The sequence below is a fragment of the Canis lupus genome, chromosome 22 (genome assembly GCF_048164855.1).
Source record: "Canis lupus baileyi chromosome 22, mCanLup2.hap1, whole genome shotgun sequence".
Taxonomy (NCBI): Eukaryota; Metazoa; Chordata; class Mammalia; order Carnivora; family Canidae; genus Canis; species Canis lupus.
Window position 1 is genome coordinate 35,302,152 of NC_132859.1, and position 18,574 is coordinate 35,320,725.

At 39.3% G+C, this 18,574-nt stretch overlaps 1 protein-coding gene across 8 annotated transcripts in view; it reads left to right on the plus strand.

Moving 5' to 3' along the window:
- LRRC3B (leucine rich repeat containing 3B) overlaps positions 1-17,629 on the plus strand; it is an 85,215-nt gene extending 67,586 nt beyond the window's left edge. For 7 of the 8 annotated variants that reach the window (XM_072793026.1, XM_072793022.1, XM_072793021.1 and 4 more), the window contains one exon: positions 16,365-17,629. In XM_072793026.1, the coding sequence (XP_072649127.1) occupies positions 16,529-17,308 (780 nt within the window). In that variant the 5' untranslated portion in view covers positions 16,365-16,528 and the 3' untranslated portion in view covers positions 17,309-17,629. Of the gene's footprint in view, positions 1-1,011; positions 1,240-16,364 lie in introns of those variants that run through there. The other variant, XR_012015018.1, reaches the window with a different exon arrangement.
- The last annotated feature ends 945 nt before the right edge of the window (positions 17,630-18,574 follow it).

Consider the following 18,574-nt stretch of genomic DNA (forward strand, 5'->3'; position numbering starts at 1 on the left):
GTCCCGAGCACCTCCTCTGTCATTGGCCTAAGACAGCTCTGGGGATGCCCACAGCTGAGACACTCAGATGGTCCAGAGGCCTATCACATATGGGAGTGTGGCTCTGCTCCATCTAGCCCTTTCATCTGTGACTATAGGAATTGCCTAAGTGGAAAGAAAGAAAAGGAAAAGAAAGCCTGGGTGTGGGGTGGTGGTGAAGGGACCATGTACTTGTGTTTAGACCAAGTATTACTAAATCAGGGAATCAGGGCGACCAGTCGGCCTCACCACCCCTCCTGTTATCACCTCCTGAGATTCTGTGCAAAGCAAAAAAAAAAAAAAACAACAGGTTGAGTAAAAATAACACATTCTCTCCTGACCAAAATTTTTTGAGCTAAACATGTATAGGAATTGATTAATACAATAGCCTTTCAGTCACAATTCCTGAAACCATCCTGTAGACAATGAAATTTGTAAAAATATGTCAATATTGTGTTGGCCTATTTTTTTTTAATTGTGCAAGCATTTAGAGGAGACAATATGGGATTTTATATTATCTTTTTCTGGGAATGGCTGTCTCTTTTCTATTTAACTTTATTAGCTTTACCTGGATTGATTCTTACCTTATTTATTTATTTATTTACTTTTTACTTATCTTAACGTGGCTGGTTGGTTCACTGAGATGGAATAAATGCTAAGATGGAGAATACCAATTCAGTTTTACTTAAACTGACATATAATGTCTGAGCCAGGAGATAAGGGAAGCCTTACTGCATCCTGCAGACAATTAAATGAGTTTGGAAAGTTTTATTTGGTTAGTTGTTGACAAGAGCTAAGTCCCTGGGTAGCTGTTAATTTTTCCGGGTGATTCCCAAAAGAAAAACAAGCCAACTCAAGGCTACACATTTCTCTGTGCAATTTCAATGAACTACACAGTATGGAAAAGATAAAACCATAGATCTCAGTTCTGATTCCTTTTTTTTTTTTTTTTGCTTTGTTTTGTGTGTTTTTTTTTTTTTTTACTATGAAAAGAAAGTGTTTTGTTTTGTTTTGTTTTGTTTTCACATTTGAGAAAAGCCTATGTTTACCTGGAAAGATAAAGGGCGCAGGTGGAGAACAGGAAGAGGCAAGAACATTTCTAGACGAGATGCAACCCATTGATCTGACCTGGGCTGCCTCTTTCATCCACCGGCATAATTAGGTAAACAGGAGACAGCCTACCTGATGATCCTCCTGTTAGAATTATTGCCATCGACAGTATCCAGGCAAGTTCTTTGTATGACTTTGTTGTTCTATGAATACTGGTTTGTTTTTCCATTCTGTCATCTTCTTTAGGGAAAACTTAAATGGTTGATGTTTTTGGTTTTCTTAAAAAATACGTATCACAGGATAAAATAAATGAGGAAATTTGTATCTTCGCTGATCCCCAGGCGGTCTGAGAAGATGAAATTTGAAACTGTACATTAGAGAGCCTCACAAAATGAAGAATCTAAATCTGAAATCAAGGGCAAATTACATGAAGATTGGGATGATTTATACATCACTTAGTTTCTGCTAACAGATCAGAGGGGCAGCAGTTCTACTTGCTTTGATAAGACAGCAGTTCTAGAAAGGAACATCTAAGGTTCTAGAAGGAAGGATAAGTACAAATAAATTCTCTATTCACCTTTAATTGAAATCAGAGCCCAGTGTTAGCCTCAGATCATCAGCCTAGATTATTTGGTGAGAATGTCTGAGGTTCCAGGTCTGGGCAGGCTCATTAAGGGGTTAATGGGCAAAATGGAAGGGAAGCCTCTGGGTTCTGCCCTTCAGGACAGTGTATAGGAGAGTGGGTTCCATTGGTTGGAAATCTTTTGCAGACCAAACAACAGGTGCGAACCTCAGAGTGTCTGCATGCCGGTTCTAGCTCCTGAATTAATAAAATGTTATTTATTTCAGTTCTGTTTCATCACGATTGCTAAGACATGACATTTCAATTCTTCACTGAACCTCTAGAAACTTTGCTTCCTTTGTAGTTGTTTCTTTGATGTTTACCTTTGTGTTTTCCGGATAGCTTCTGAGAGCCTGAGAGATCTAGCAAGTACTAGAATGGCTACTCACATATGCCCAGAACTACCACACAGGCTCTGTGTCCAGGATATGTTTAAAACAAAAAAATCAGTCAACAAAGAGAAATAACTGACATCTGTTGTGCACCAACTATGTGCCATGTAGGTAGTTCACTAAATAATATCACTTTATCCTTATTGAAAATAGAAGCAGTAAATACTTTTGTTAACTTCATTTGCAGAGTGGGAAACAGAGGCAAGGAAACTGGGGTTCAGACTGAGCCCTTGCTCCTAACCACTGGCTGCACTAATAGAGCACTGACTTCATGCTGGCCATTGTGATAGGCACTAGGAATATATAAGCCAACAATATTAAAATGTGTTATTCACATTTGACCTAGGAATTGAATGGATATCTTCCATCTATGTATCAGTTTTTCTGGATTGCTTGGAGGTTACCATAACAATATCGAATATCATTGGCTATTATAGTTAGCAAATATAATTACATAATTTGATTTCTATTGATAATGTAACTGCTGGTATTCTTTAGCTTTGAGTAATTATAACATTCTTGAATGATGTCACTATGATACTTTTATTAAGAAGCATACTCTTCTATTAGTTAGTATATATATATATACATTAAGCAAATATCAATCAGTTGTCATAAGAAACATGTATATTAACTTTTTAATTATTAAAATAGTCATATGTATCAGCTGACTTTTAGCTAACAAGCACCCCCAAACTCTATGTCATTTGTGTTACTTACAAATTCATGGGAAGCTGAATGGTTTTCCTGGTCTTAGCTGGGTTCTCCTATGAGTCTGTGGTCAGCTGCAGGTCAGAGAAGTTGACTCTGTTGATCTAGGATGGAAGTGTGGACAGGTGTAGGCTATAGTGACCCAACTAGGACAACTGCCCCTCCCCTTCTTTATCCAATTGCTTATCATCCAGCAGACTAGGAAAGGATTGTTCACATGGTGGCTTGAGGTGGTGGAGGGTTCCAAGAGCAAAAGAAGGAGCATGCATGGCTTTTTGGAGAGGCATAGGCTTAGAACTGGCATAATGTCACTTTTGGCTTCTCTGTGGTCAAAAGAAGTTCTGAGGCTAGCCTAGATTCAAGGAGGGGGGAAATAGATTTCATTTTTATTTTATCTTATTTTATTTTACATAGAGAGAGAGAGAGAGAGTGTGTGTGTATTTAGGAGGAGGGAAGGGAGAGAGAGAATCTCAAGCAGACTCTGCACTGAGTGCAAAGCCCAACATTGGGCTCAGTCTCACAACCCTGAGATCATGACCCGAGCCAAAATCAAGGGTTAGAGGCTTAACCAACTAAGCTGCCGAGGTGCTCCTAGACTCCACTTCTTGATGGGAGTAATTTAAGGTTATCTTGCAAAAGGACATGGATAATACAGGATGGGGAATAATGGAAATTGTTTTTGAAAACAGCCTACCACAGCATATGAAATTAAGTATTATAATGCACATTTTATAGATGAAAAAAATTGAGGCCCAGTGTTAAGTAATATGCCCTAAAAAAACAAACTGATAAATAGTAAGTTGCTAGCACTAATTCATAACTAGTAAGTGGTTGAATGACAAAATTAGGCAAACTTAGGCATATATAACTCCACAGCCCTTTCTTTGACCATGCCATTAGGTTTTCAAGGTCTTCAAGGATCACGATATTAAATGATCTTATCAAAAATGAAAATGGCACCTGAGGATAAGGAAATAGAGTATACAATTCAAAGATAATAATAACCCATTCATTTTCATTTACTTAAAGACATGAATAGTTTTAATCAAGGGGAATTTCTTTAATTAACTAAAACCATCCTAGTGATAGTTATGGATTATTAATTTTTATTAGCTGGCATTGACTCTTTCTCTGTAGTAATATTATACAGCCTGAGACAGATCAAGTGCAAATGCAATTCTTGTTTGCACAACTTGTCACCACATACCCCTCCAAATATTCAGGGTATGAACCCTCCTAGGGCAAAATTTCTCTCCATCATCAAAGTAAAGTGTTTTGTCCAGTGCTTTGCACATAGTCGATGTCCAAGAAATGTTAGCCACCATCGGAGTTATTCCCTTATTACATTAAGGATAGGGTCACACTTTGGCCCTACACTCTCCTAGCAGAGAGAAGACAAATTGTAAGATGATGATGGTGATGATAGTAACAAAAATAGTTGTCGTAGAAAGGACAGTAATAGTAAACTCGCATGGAGACTTTATCACGTAACAGAAGCTTTTCTAAGTGTTTTATATGTGTTAATCCTTATGAAACTCCTTTGAGAGAGAGCCTATAACCCCATGTTCAACTGACAAGACTGGCATAAAGAAGGTACATAATTTGTAAGTGGCTAAGCCATGATCTCTGTGCAACCTAATTAAAACCAGGTCCACACTACAGGTATCATCTGCTGGTGTGCCAGTCCTCTGGTAGTCTTGGGGTACATGAAATACAATTTTAAAGAATTGTTTCTCATTTCACCTTGGGTTTCTATTTTGTGTCACTGAAAGGAGTTAAGCCATACTTTAATGAGTATCCCTAAATCTCTCCTGCTTTATCAGGAAGGGCTTTCTTTTCTCTTGAAGTTCTTTTGTTATTGTTTATTTTAGAAGTATAGAATCTCCTGTCCAAATTTTCATTTGAGAAGCTGGAAATTTTCTTGCAAGTTGAAAGATTGGAACACTTTTATATTCATCACTTTCCATTTGCCAGTTGTTAAACTTTTGCCACTTTGTCTCTATCTTTCCACATAAAAACATAGTTTTATTTTCCCTGGGTATTTTGAAAGTTGCAGTTGTCATGACACTTTACCCCCAAATACTTCAGTATGTGCCTCTTAAGAACAAGGAGTCTCCCCTTCCTACTTACATTATAAAAAGCCTAAGAAATTTTTATTTGATACAATAATATCAAATATAGAGTTCGTATTCAAAATTTTTCCCTAATTATCCCAATAATCTCTTTCCTAGCATTTTTTTCACAGTGTTTTGCATTCCTTTAGTTGTCATATGTCTTTTTTATTTAATCAGTGATAGTTCTACAGACTATTTTTGGGTTTGTTTTTTTTTTGTGTGTGTGTGTGTGTGTATGTGTTTTTGTTGTTGTTGTTTTGATTCCTTTCAGTGACTGAAAAGTTCTGATCAGTCACCTTGCCAAAGTATCTCAAGTTCTGGATTGGTCAAATCTTTCCCTCTTGATTAGATGCAGGTTAAATATATTTTGACATAAATACTCTTATAGGTTATGTGAGAATCATATCCTAGTCTGTTATGCTTAGGAAAAAGACATGGATGTCTCTGGAAAAAGAATGATCTGATATTTTAGGAAAACAGCCAAATACTGAAACCCACAATAGAGTGTAATCTTTAGATGGCTATTGATAGTTCTGAAGCACATTTCAAATATTTTATTTTGTCCTCATAACTATGAGACCAATGAGGTGGATGTTATTGATTATTCTAGGACAATATAGGCTTAGAAGTATGTGTGATTTGCTAAATTCCCAGAATTCATTCCTCAGAAGCTGAGCTTTGAATCCAGTTTCTAGATCTTGGTTTGGATCTCCATCCTGTACTTTTCCCACCAAGTCAATGGATAAGGTTAAGCAAAACAAGGTTTTTTAAAAAATGGTTAACAGTCACCCATCCTATTCAGAAATGCAACTGAATTCACCATAAGTTAGTGTTTTCTAAAAGCAGCTTTCAGGTTGGCTCAGGACCCTGGTGAGTTTTAGGGAGCCTACATTTATGTAGATTATGTGTTAAGAGCTTGCAAAGCACTCACTGTTAAATGTCATAGGCACTTGCTGAGAAGTAATAATAGAGAATCGGAAAGAAACTGAGATGGATGGGTTCCCACTCAATCTCCCTATAAACTTGCAGCATGTTGAATAATAAATACAGATGTTTGCAAAGACATAGTCTCATCTTTCTTTATTCTGTGTTTAGTCCCACAGAGAAAGAGATACTAGGTCCAAGAAAAAAAAAAAAAAGTGGTTTTTGTTTGTGTATTTCTTTGTTTTTCTCTGTTTTTCCAATGGGTTTAAAGATAGGAAGAATTTTTTAAATCCAACCTGGAGATCCATGGGCATTAGATCATGTAGAAAGGAGGCAATGTGTTCATAAGAGTTGGCATTTTTTCTCCTTTTCCCCAATAAATTGAGGGTTTGCTTAAAGAAATTATTTTGTGAAAGAAATTCAAAAGAAGAAAAGCAGTGCCTGAACTACCGAGATCTGGGACAGATGGATATCATATCATTTTGATAAAAGTTTTGTATGAGTAGCCTTTAAGAGATTCTTAGAGGAAAAGAAATTTCTCTTCTTGTTCTTGACTTTCCCAGAGTTTGTAGGAAGCTGTTAACAGAGGACTGATTTGGCATTTAAAACTCAGTACTTGTGTTTACAGACTCTCCAGATCAAAATGGGGCTGGCGAGTAGAGGAGATATAGAAACCAATGAGTGTTGACTGGGATCTACTATGCAGGCCATCTAGGATCCAAGTTCTGTCCTTCTGCTAACCAGCTGTGTCTCCATTCGTTGAGTTCCTCAATTGTGCTAAAATAGGACCAATGATGTTTATCATGTGTATCCAAAAGGGCTACTTAGAGTTAATTACATGAGAACATATCCATGGACTTGCCCCACAAGCATCTAATGTAATAGAGTTCACACATGCAAGGCAAATATAATTTTAGAGCTTTTGGTTTAGAATTATGGGGGGGGGGTTCTCAATGCTTCTAGGTTCATTTGGCTGGTCTGTTAATTAAATTGACAGAAGACAAATTAATAGGAGAAAACCAAATTTAATTACATACAGCAAGCCCCACAAAGACAATGAGAGACCCCCTAACAGGCAGTGGAGGTGTGTGTGCCATTCTGAGCTAAAATGAAGGGGATGGGGGTCTGAGGCTTCTAAGGGAAGGAAGACCATTCACAGAAAGATGGGAAGAATGAATGTTTAGTAAACCTAATTTGTGGTGCCATGCAGAGACAATGGGACAAAGGAAGGATGTTGAACAAACAGGCCCTGTCCATCTCCACGAATCATCATTCTTTTTCCAGAGACATCCATGTCTTTTTCCTAAGCATAACAGACTAGGATATGATTCTCACATAACCTATAAGAGTATTTAATTCAATACTCAAAATATATTTAACCTGCATCTAATCAAGATGGAAAGATTTGACCAATTCAGAACTTGAAATACTTTGGCAAGGTGACTGATCAGAACTTTTCAGTCACTGAAAGGAATCAAAACAACAACAACAAAAAGTACCCTTTGTACTTACCTCTGGTGGTAGCTCTCTTCCTAAACCAGGCCCTGGTAGCTCTCTTCCTAAACCTGGCCCATCTGAACTCTTAGAGGCAGTTGAGAGGGAAGTATAAAGCTCTTTCTGAGTCTTTTAGGACTGGATTGTCTTCAGCTCAAAATAATCATCATGCCAGAGTGGTGCTCTCTGGGGAGACTTGTTCTGAACCCCTTCAGAACGGTATGTCAGCTTCTCTCCATCCCTCCTCTCATCCTGCTAGTCTTCCTTTTCAGTAATACTTCCCCAGTGTAAAATGCATTGTGGTCCTTGCTTCTCATCTTCATGGAATCAGTTGAGAAGGAGGGGAAAAAGTATGGTAGTTTATCTGTAAAGAGGTGTGTGGTGCCATGTTTGACCACATGAGCTCTGGAGGCCAAAGGACTTGAGTTCAGACTGTGCCTCTTCTACTCAACATCTATAACAAGTAGTCAAGTTACATCACCTCTTTATGTTTCAACTTGCTCATCTGGGCAAGGGTTGTAATTGCTACCTGTCATGATGGTACTGAGGATTATATAAGGTGACATATGAATAAAATGCAACTCACTTTCTGCTTCCAACCCTTCGTTTAATCTCTGTGCAGGTGACCATCTTCCTCTAGTCTCTCAAGAACACATCAGTCAGCCCCATGATTTTGTCCAATCTCAGATAATAGTCACAAACTCAATTAACTTAAATCAAAGTAAAAATTAAATATGAGAATGTAAATGTCTAGTTCAAGAGATTAGCCAATACTCTGAATTTCCTTTAATATTCAGCCATTCTCCCCTTTTCTGTGTTTCAGGCATACAGGAAAGGGAAAGAGTATGGTGGGTAGCTGGATTTCTCCTCTCTGCCCCTCTCCCCCACCCCTTTCCCAGGCCTTCAGCAGAACTGGGTTTCAGCTGCTCTTCTCAGAGGCTCACTAGAAGGTAGAGTGAGGCAAACCTGGTGCTTCTCTCTAAGGGCTCTTTCATGCCCCCTCCCCAACCATATGGCTCCCCTGACCCCTGTGGTGGATATATTCCAGATGATCACTCCCCGCAAATCTAAGCATCTACCTTTCAGTTTCTTGTTGCTTAGGTCCCCCTGCCCTACCAAGGAATCCCATGGGACCATGAACAGGAACCTGAGATGCTTTTCACTGGGGATCTCCTTCCTCAGGTGGCCATATCTGACTCATAGGAAATAGTTTTCTATCCCTTTTCTGGCAAACTCTGGGAGTGCAGGTTCACCCTCACATCAAAATATCACTTTGCCACCAAATAATGGGTCAACCTTGTTCTTATTCTAGTACATTCTGCACTACACCCCAGTTCCAGGAATCCTGTAATAACTCTCTCCTCTCTTTGGGGCAGTGATAGGATAGGTGCCTCCTGATGATAGGTGCCTTCTGATGCCTTTTACCCTCAAAGTGGGCAAAGACATACATGTTAGACTCACAGAACATTGTCAGCTAATCTCCACATGGCAACTTGACCCCTCACTTTGGAATTCTATGTCCATTTAATCAGGGATCTGGTCAGAACTTCAATTTTATCATCTATTATTCATGCTAGATGAGTTCATCTTTTAATAAATACCTGGCATGTAATAAATGCTGAGTAAACAATAGCTATTGTATGATGTAATGAGAATGGATCCTAATTATTTCAATAAATATTTATTAAATTCTACCCATGGGCAATAAGAGAATATAAAAATGGGTGAGACATTGATCCTACCCTCTGAAAACTCCTGGGCTGGTAGCAAAGATAAACAGATTTCTTTAATTACAAAAGCAATAGTTTCAGGATTTCAGGAGCTCCTGACTTTAAAAATTATGGGTCTGCAAGCAGATTAAACTCCTTCTAAATATAAGGACCCTCAGTTCCTCCTATATCCATCAGCCTTATCAGTTCATATCCTTAACTAAAGGATGATAGCACCTAAATGACTCCTGGGCCAGATCTTCATTGGCAGGAAAGCGATTCCAAGCTATAGAGGTCTTTAGCTGGGACCCCTTCTGATAAATCTCATATTTGTTGAACAAAGTGCTGTTCATCATCAACTTTGCAATTACTGATCCCTGTTTATTGAGCTCAGGTTTCTGTGCCTGTGTGAGGAAGTGCAGTGGGACAAAGGATTGGGAAAGGGGATTGTTATAAACAACAGGGGGTCATTAGAGCTTTTCAAGCAGTGGAAATCCATGGTCTGATGGTTACTTTAACCTGGCTTTGAAAGGAGGATGGAAGCCACACATGGGCAGTCCAGAAAGGATGCTTTTGCTTCCTTTCGGAGCAAGAGGCTGGAAGTTTGAACAGGAAAGAGGCAGTGGGGACCCAAAACACGAGAGCGGGGGAAGGAAGATGGAAATGGAAACTATTCTCAACAAATCAGGAGGGAAGAACAGGTGGTTTATAGGAGAGGAGGAAGGTAGTTGGGTGGGGATGAAGGGTGAAAATGATTTTACTTTTAGGCATGCCCAGTTTGAAGCCTGGGTGGACTTTTTGTGGCAAGAGGTGGTTGTGAATGCAAAGGTAGAACAAAAGTTCATGAAGAACTCCATGCTAAACAGGCGAATTAAGATGTTGTCTCCATGAGCATGATTTCAAAGAGCAGCAGTAGAGAAAAGTGTCTATACAGTTCATTCACCTAAATTATTCAGATCCCAATGGCCTCTAATTTTTTTGGCCTGGAATTATACTCATGGATGTCTTATACAACCCATACTTAGTCTTTGGAAAACCTGGCAGATAAAGAAATCCTTATATCATTTCTATAATAGGTTATAAAGCTAATTTTAGGAATATTCCATTGAGAATATCATACAGTCAAACTGTAGTCTTTGCGGAAGTAAATGGAAATCCAAATGAGAACAAGCAAAGGCCATGTTCTCCAAGCTTTCTATAGTAAGGGAGCCAGCCACCATCCCTTGCATTTGGCAGAGGAGACTCACAGACAGGGGAGTGGAAAAGCTTGATGGTGGGGAAAATGAAAGGCTTCGGAAGTGCTGATTGGTGGCTCTTGGCTGGCTTGGGGAAAGCTGGAGTCAGGCTAGCTAGAGCCAGAGCATCATATGTGATTACTGAGGGAAGCAGATATGGCTTTCCCTGGTTAGTCCTAAATGGAAATTAGGAATGAAAATTAGGGAAGCTGGCAGTTATTGATCTGAGTTGGGACAATTGCCACAGAGGTTGTAGTTTGGCTCCCTGGACTGGTTGCAGCAAGTTGTGACTTTGAGTTCTATTTCAAGTTATATGGTCTCACTGTTGTCCCTCTACATATTGAGTCTCTCCAATTGAAACACGTTCCACTTTTTAAAATGTATTGTCTTGTTATTTGCACAACCTTCTTGGCCACCATGGTCCAAATATCTTGTGCACTCAAAAGTTACCTTCTGGGACATTATGTTCAGATTGGTTTGTCGGTTAATCCCTGGTCCTCCTGTATTAACTTTTTAAAAAATGTTTATGTAAGCAAAAACACACAAAACACCTTTATACAATAGAAAGTTAAATTCATCAGAAGGGTATAAAATCAAAAGACAGTTTCTTCTCTCCCCCTATCAGCCCCCCAGTTCTGGTCCTTAGTTAACCACTATTAATAGTTTCTTATACATTTTCTTCCATATAGATCTTTTCAAAAGTGATCTATACAGGGCACCTGGGTGACTGAGTCAGTTAAGCATTTGCCTTCAGTTCAGGTCATGATCCTGGAGTCCCAGGATCGAGCCCCATGTCAGGCTCCCTGCCCCGTGGGGAGTCTACTTTTCCCTCTCCCTTTGCCCCTCTCTCTGCTCCTTCTCCCTCTCTCTCTTTCTTTCAAATAAGTAAAATCTAAAAAAAAAAAAAAATGATCCATGCATATGTAAACATATAAATGCTATACCTGTACTTGCACATTTACTTCCCCCTTTTCAAAATTTTACACAAATAGGATAATGCTAGAAGAACTTCTTTTTCCAAGCTGCTTTTTGAGGTCATCTTTGGAGATCTTCACATCAGTATAATTCAGTCTCACTTATTCTTGTATTTTAAAATTTGAATAGATACTCCTAAATTGCTCATACAAAAAGAGTGCCCTAAGTATCTCCTCATCGGGTGTTTGAGAGTGCTTTGTTTTTATGCCTTCACTGAAAGTAGATATTCTTCCTCATTTTAACCAAGATGTTAGGTACTTTAACTTGAATCTATTTTACTGCCAGTGAGATCAAGGACCTTTTCATATGATTTATTGGTCATTTGTCTACATTATTTTTCTGTCCATTTTTCTGTTAGATCAGTTTCTTATCCCTTTGCAAGAATTTCTTGTATATTAAAGAAATCAATCCTTTATTTTATCATCAGTCCTTTTATTTTGTGTATTGTCTTACTTTTTTGCCATATGGAAGTTTTAATTTCAAGTCCTTAAAATTTATGAGGTTTGGTATTTTTCTCAGTGATTTGAATTTTACTTCCCAAATCGAAAGGCCTGTGTTGCAATGTTGTGCTTTTTAATCAAATCCTTTTTGGGAGCAGAGTTGCATGGAATGGAATCAGGACAAATCGGTGTATCTGGTATTTCTTCCTGAGTTGGTGGACTCACTTATCTCAGAAGAGTTAATGAAAGCTTTGGGTTAGAAGCCCTGAGTGTCCCTGAGTGGCCCCTACTGATGAGAAGAAAGGAACAGGAAGCAAAGATAGAGTTGTTAATCAACCACTGAAAGATCTGTCTTCTCAGGCAGTCCACTGAATGCACTTTTTTTTTTTCTTTTGGAAAACAGCACTTGATAGTTGCCACCCAATCCAGGCATTAATTGCTATAACGCAGATACCTGTATAACAGGGAAATGTGAGCAAGTCATGGGTCTGGGGATAAAGTGACCCTCTTTGGGAGCACATCTCGTACCTAAATACCACAACGCAAATACTGTAGCTTCCTGCCCCAGACATAATTGAATGGAAGGAGGGAAAGAGGATAGGGTAGTGTAAGAGTTGAGAAGTACAGAGCGGGGAGTCAAGAGATAGAAAAAAGTGCTGTTTAATTTGCTTTGTCCCTTTTCTGGTATGGTTCCTTATTGGGAGGACAGGCAGTGGATGCTGCTTTTATTCTTACCATCACCAGTGTGATCCAGCCCTTCTTTGTGTTCTACATACCCTTTTGGAAGTTAGAAAGGAGGCACTTGATTTTTCCAACAGGATAGTTTGTTCACTACTTTGCATTTGTGGGCAGACCTGACTGAAACAGAACAGGAGGGAGTTTGGGGTTTAGAATGTTTGTTTCAGAGTTAGGTGCTATTTAGCTTTATACTATGCTGGGTGGTAACTGATGTCAGAAGAATACCACCATTTATCCTATGAGGCACGTCTCCTCATGTCTTTCTTTTCCAAGAACCTGTGTTGACCTAGCCCGCAGTTTTTTGTTTTTTGGTTTTTTTTTTTTAGATTTTATTTATTTATTCATGAAAGACAGAGAAAGAGAGAGGCAGAGACACAGGCAGAGGGAGAAACAGGCTCCATGCAGGGAGCCTGACATGGGACTCAATCCTGGGTCTCCAGGATCACACCGTGGGCCAAAGGTGGCACTAAACCGCTAAACCACCCGGGCTCCCCTATCCCACAATTTAGACAATATCAAGCTGGTAATCCCTTTGGAAAATAGTATTTCAGCATAATAGGGTGGAGAGGCAGTCCTTCCATCCTCCCAGCTGCAGATGACCTTGACTCAATAACTTTGGTTCTTGCTGTCTGCTTCCTAGACATCCAAGGGCTCAGTTCTCTACTTCTTGCATCTCTTCTTACTTCGTCCTGGCTGAGTATGGAGGCTCTGGAGGCTGAGGCATAGCAGCCCAATCATCTAGCCAGTCCCAGAGCTTTTATTTCTCTTTTAATCAAATACCATAGAAAGAAAATGATATGCTTAGTTTGAGTCCAACTTCTCTGAATGCAAGATATTTTGCATTTGTGTTCTTAACAGGCATTCTCCTCAGTGTATAGGTGGATCATTTGGGCATGAAGGATCCCATCTCAAAAAGAGAACTCAAGATGTATCCTAATCATTTCTTGGCTTGAGCCAAATCCATGACCATGGACTGATCATTCTGGAGAAACCAAGGTTATGTCTATGTCTCAAGGAGCCTACCAAAGAAAAGTTCCATTCTTTCTTCCATCAACTAAGAGCCTACCTTCATTATTTTTTCCAAAGACCACATGTCAACATGTAAAACCAATGAACATTGGATGAGCCAATGTTTATATTAAAAATAAAAATAATCACCATAGGGAAGAAAAAGCACAGCTAGATTCTTCAATATTTTATTAGGTCATTCATACAATAGATATTTATTTAGCCCTTACTACATGCCAAGAACTATGGTAGCATTTAAAAATGCATCTAGTATAATAATAGTAACTGAAGCCAACAAGTATTGAACTCTTACTACGTTTTAGGCATTGGAATAAATGCTTTATGTGGATCATCTCATATAATTTTCAAATCAACTCTGTAATTGGGTTCTTTTATAATTTCTATACAAAGATAAGGAAAAGGAGGTTCAGAGAGGTTAAATGACTTGCTCAGGAGCCTATTACTAACAAGGATTAAAGCTGGGAGGCAAAACAGTGTACTTTTCACTTTTTAATTGTTTGCTGTTGTTTCTACATGAGGCAGAAGCAAGACCCTGCCCTCTTGAAACTTGTAGTCTAAATTGGTGAACACTTTTCATCAGATAGACTCTGAATCCATCTCTGGAGGAATGTGGAGTATCCTCCAGAGAAGGCTTACCACTTTTCAGAAGGATCTAGGCTGGTGGTACATACCCAATTGATGGGAGTTGATTGATTACATAGACTCTTTATTTTCTCCAATTATATCCATGTCTCCCATTTCCTGTGTCCTTCTCGTGTTCTCATCCTAGCATCCTTTGCCTTATCCTTCTGCCACCCTCTTTCTTCTCTGAGTGTCTTCACCTCCACACCTGTTTATTTTTCCTCTCTTCCATCTAGACAGTCACTAGAGTCCCCAAATGTCATGCAATGCAGTTTTGAAGGAAAACATGGAAGGGAGGGAAACTCACTGCAAATGAAATGAGCTATTGATGCATGACTTAAGAAGCCTAGGGGTCCTTCTTTAGCATTCTCTGGCATTTAAGGGACTCAGGATTCCAAAAGCACATCCACTCCATTCTGCTGGTGCTAATCTCATTTTTTCCATGATTAACAACCCCGTTCATTATGTTTTCAGCTCACATTAATCTTCTCTTCTGTGAGTTTGGTAACATTTGGAGTCATTTCCCTCTGTATTTATCCATCTGGGATCTTTAGAAAAGATAAGTTTGCAGAGAGTCATTTGTTGCTCATGCAGAAAGTCATTTGTTGCTCACTGAAATGAGAGGAAGGTACATTCTCCTTGTTTCTCAAATCCTGAGAGAGGACCCTCTGAAGTCAGACATGGAGCCCCATTGAAGTCCATAGGGTACTCCATTTGGGTTTGAGCTGCAATGTAACAGCATCAGAAATCACAACAAGCAATGCTTCCTGGATTCTGACTGACTGTTCTCACAGAGCGGATGATATGGGGAGAGATCTGTGGGGGTAGTGGAGAGAATTAGGAGATTAATAAATCAGAACAAAGCCTTTGACCTGAATCCTGTCTCTACACTTACAAGCTATTTGACCTCAGACGAATGACATAATCTGTTCAAAATCTACTCACTTCCTCAGTGAACTGGTCCTAATTTTTGCCATTTTGGAAGCTCTGTCCAACAATATATTATATATATTTATAATTATGTAAATTATAAATAATTTACTATTTATATATACGATTGGAGAGAAAAAAATAGGCTATTGGGAAGGTCTTAGAGGCCAATATATTTAAGTTCTTATATCTTATAAAGTCTTGAAGGGGTGCCTGAGTGGCTCAGTCAGTTCAGCATCAGACTCTTCCTTTCAGCAGTCATGGTCTCAAGGTTGTGAGATCAAGTCCCATGTTGGGCTCTGTGCTCAGCACAGTCTTCTTGGTATTCTCTTCCTTTTCCTCCCCCTTCCTCTCTGCTCCTCTTCCCTCTTGCTCTCTCTCTTTCTCTCAAATAAAAGATTTTATCTCAATATTTCAAAAAATCTCAAATATCATATTTATTTATTTTACAGAGATAGAGAGAGAGAGAGCACATGAGCACCAGAGAACACAAGCAAGGGGAACAGCAGAAGGAGAGGGAGAGGGAGAAGCAGACTCCCCACTGAGCAGGAAGCTGATGTGGGGCTTGATCCCAGGACCCTGAGACTATGACCTGAGCTGAAGGCAGATGTTTAACCAACTGAGCCACCCAGGCACCCCTAAATAAAATCTTAAAAATGAATAAATAAATGAGTAAAAATAAAAAGTCCTGGAGGTGTGTATCATATCTAAAGATCTACTGGGGAGAATATAGTTTGTTTAGAAAACAGAGAATCAGGGAGACAGCTCTTTTGGAGATTCTGTTCTCTCAGTCCCTAACAATAGTCTGTTGTGAAAGTTGGAATGCATTTATTCATTTCTTAATTCAAGTAAGATGTTTCTTTAGAGAAAATATTCCAACTGGACATCCATTCAAAAGCCATGACAATTATTGCTATCTATGGTCATTAACCATGAAATATTGGTGTTATTTCTCATTGCTGCTCAAGAGCAGGTCTAAATTGCATTAATGCATCTGTTACTGTAGAAAGAAGGGAAGGTCTAATTAGACTTTATTGCTGTCTAATTTAGAAGGGGTTCAGGATGTTGAAAGGACCAGTAGAGATGAGAGAAATCTGGACTGTTTGCTGTAATTCTGTACAACTAAAACCAAGGCAACATAATTCGGAAATGTTGTCATATACTGACAGTCCTTTTGCCCAACACCTGGGATTTGAGCATGAGACTCCCATTATGCAGATAACTCCCAGTGCTGTTGGTGAAAGTTAACTACACAACCAACTCTCCTACCCACGTAGAATGCCAGACGCCTGAGAGCACTTTTAATTGCAATGTACCTCCCTCTGCAAAAGAGCTAATTGCATCTGTTTCCCTTTCCTTTAGGTACCCAAGCAAGGACAGGAATAATGAAGAGACACGTGTGTTAGTTGCAACCTTCTGAACCAAGCAAGAAGGAAATCAACAGTGTGGACAGGGCTGGAACCGTTGGCACGCTTGCTTGTTGGAGTGAATGAGGAATGGGCTTGTGATTATGCTGACATTCCAGCATGAATCTGGTAGACCTGTGGTTAACCCGTTCCCTCTCCATGTGTCTCCTCCTACAAAGTTTTGTTCTTATGATACTGTGCTTTCATTCTGCCAGTATGTGTCCCAAGGGCTGTCTCTGTTCTTCCTCTGGGGGTTTAAATGTCACCTGTAGCAATGCAAATCTCAAGGAAATACCTAGAGATCTTCCTCCTGAAACAGTCTTATTGTATCTGGACTCCAATCAGATCACATCTATCCCCAATGAGATTTTTAAGGACCTCCATCAACTAAGAGTTCTCAACTTGTCCAAAAATGGCATTGAGTTTATCGATGAGCATGCCTTCAAAGGAGTAGCTGAAACCTTGCAGACTCTGGACTTGTCTGACAACCGGATTCAAAGCGTGCACAAAAATGCCTTCAATAACCTGAAGGCCAGGGCCAGAATTGCCAACAATCCCTGGCACTGCGACTGTACTCTCCAGCAAGTTCTGAGGAGCATGGCATCCAACCATGAGACAGCCCATAATGTGATCTGTAAGACTTCTGTGTTGGATGAACACGCCGGGAGACCATTCCTCAATGCTGCCAATGATGCTGACCTTTGTAACCTCCCGAAAAAGACTACCGATTATGCCATGCTGGTCACCATGTTTGGCTGGTTCACCATGGTGATCTCCTATGTGGTGTATTATGTGAGGCAAAACCAGGAGGATGCCCGGAGACACCTTGAATACTTGAAATCCCTGCCAAGCAGGCAGAAGAAAGCGGATGAGCCCGATGACATTAGCACTGTGGTATAGCATCTGGACAGACTGACACCGAGAAACAGATTCGTTTGCCGTTGCAATAGAATAAGTGGTTTACTTCTCCCATCCATTGTAAACATTTAAAACTTTGTATCTCCATTTCTTTTGAATTATGCCACTGTTGAACTTTTAACAAACATGATGACGTAACAACTCATTTTAGTTTAGGTGACCCACCCCTGAAATGTACCCCCAGTGGTATAACCTGAGTAAGCTACTATCTGAACATAAGTTAGATCCATCTCACTATTTAATAATGAAATTTATTTTTTTAATTTAAAACCAAATAAAAGCTTAACTTTGAACCATGAAAAACAGAGTGACTCATTGGTTCAGAAAATGGTACGGCCATTCCATTGCTTTCGAGAGAAATAGGCAACCTTTATGAACCTAAAGAACTATCATAATGAAAGATGTGTTATTAAGCCCTACTGTACACTGGGGAGCCATAGCTGAATTATCAACCAAGGAAAGTATCTATCAGACTTTAAAGTACTGAGCCTTAGCAAACCTGAGCAATAATACACAGTGTGGCATCCTGCAGAGGCTTCAGTTGAGATGCTGCTAGGTATTTGCTGTCCAAAAGTTGGTGTGTTTAGCTATTGTGTTATAAATACTTAAATATAAATATATTTATAAGATAACAGCTAAGCACACTACTTTTATTCTACACTGGAAAAATGGAAAAAAAACCAAAACATATTCTATCCTCAAGGTTGCCTTTTGGTGGGCAGGGGTATGTGGCGAACATAGAAATAGTTATGCTGAAAAAGAAGGTCCTAACAGTAGTGTAGCATCAACTGTGTGGAAGGCATTTTATAAAATTATTATGTCTTTCAACCCTCACTACGAAAGGAGAACGTGACAACTGGCCGATTTAGAGGAAACTACAGGTGGAAGGAGTTCAATGGCCTACCAAGTAGAAAGTACTAGAACTTGAATTTGAACCAAGTCTTTCTTTCTCCGAAGGCTGAGATCTTCTCATTATGTACCTACTGGGTTGGTCTATAGAAGTATGATTTAGATGCTAAAAAATGTCACCATGTTAAGTGTACAGTTTCGTAAGTTTTGACAAATGTATATACCTATATATCAAGATATCGTGTCCCTGCTACTGTTCGGAGATAGGAGAAAGCTCATTTCGTTCTTGGAGTAAGGAATTGTGGGGTTTTTGTTTGTTTGTTTGTTTTTGAGGTGACATTACAGATAACCCTTGGAACTTGGATGAGATCTCATCAGAGAGTGATATAGGCAAGGAAG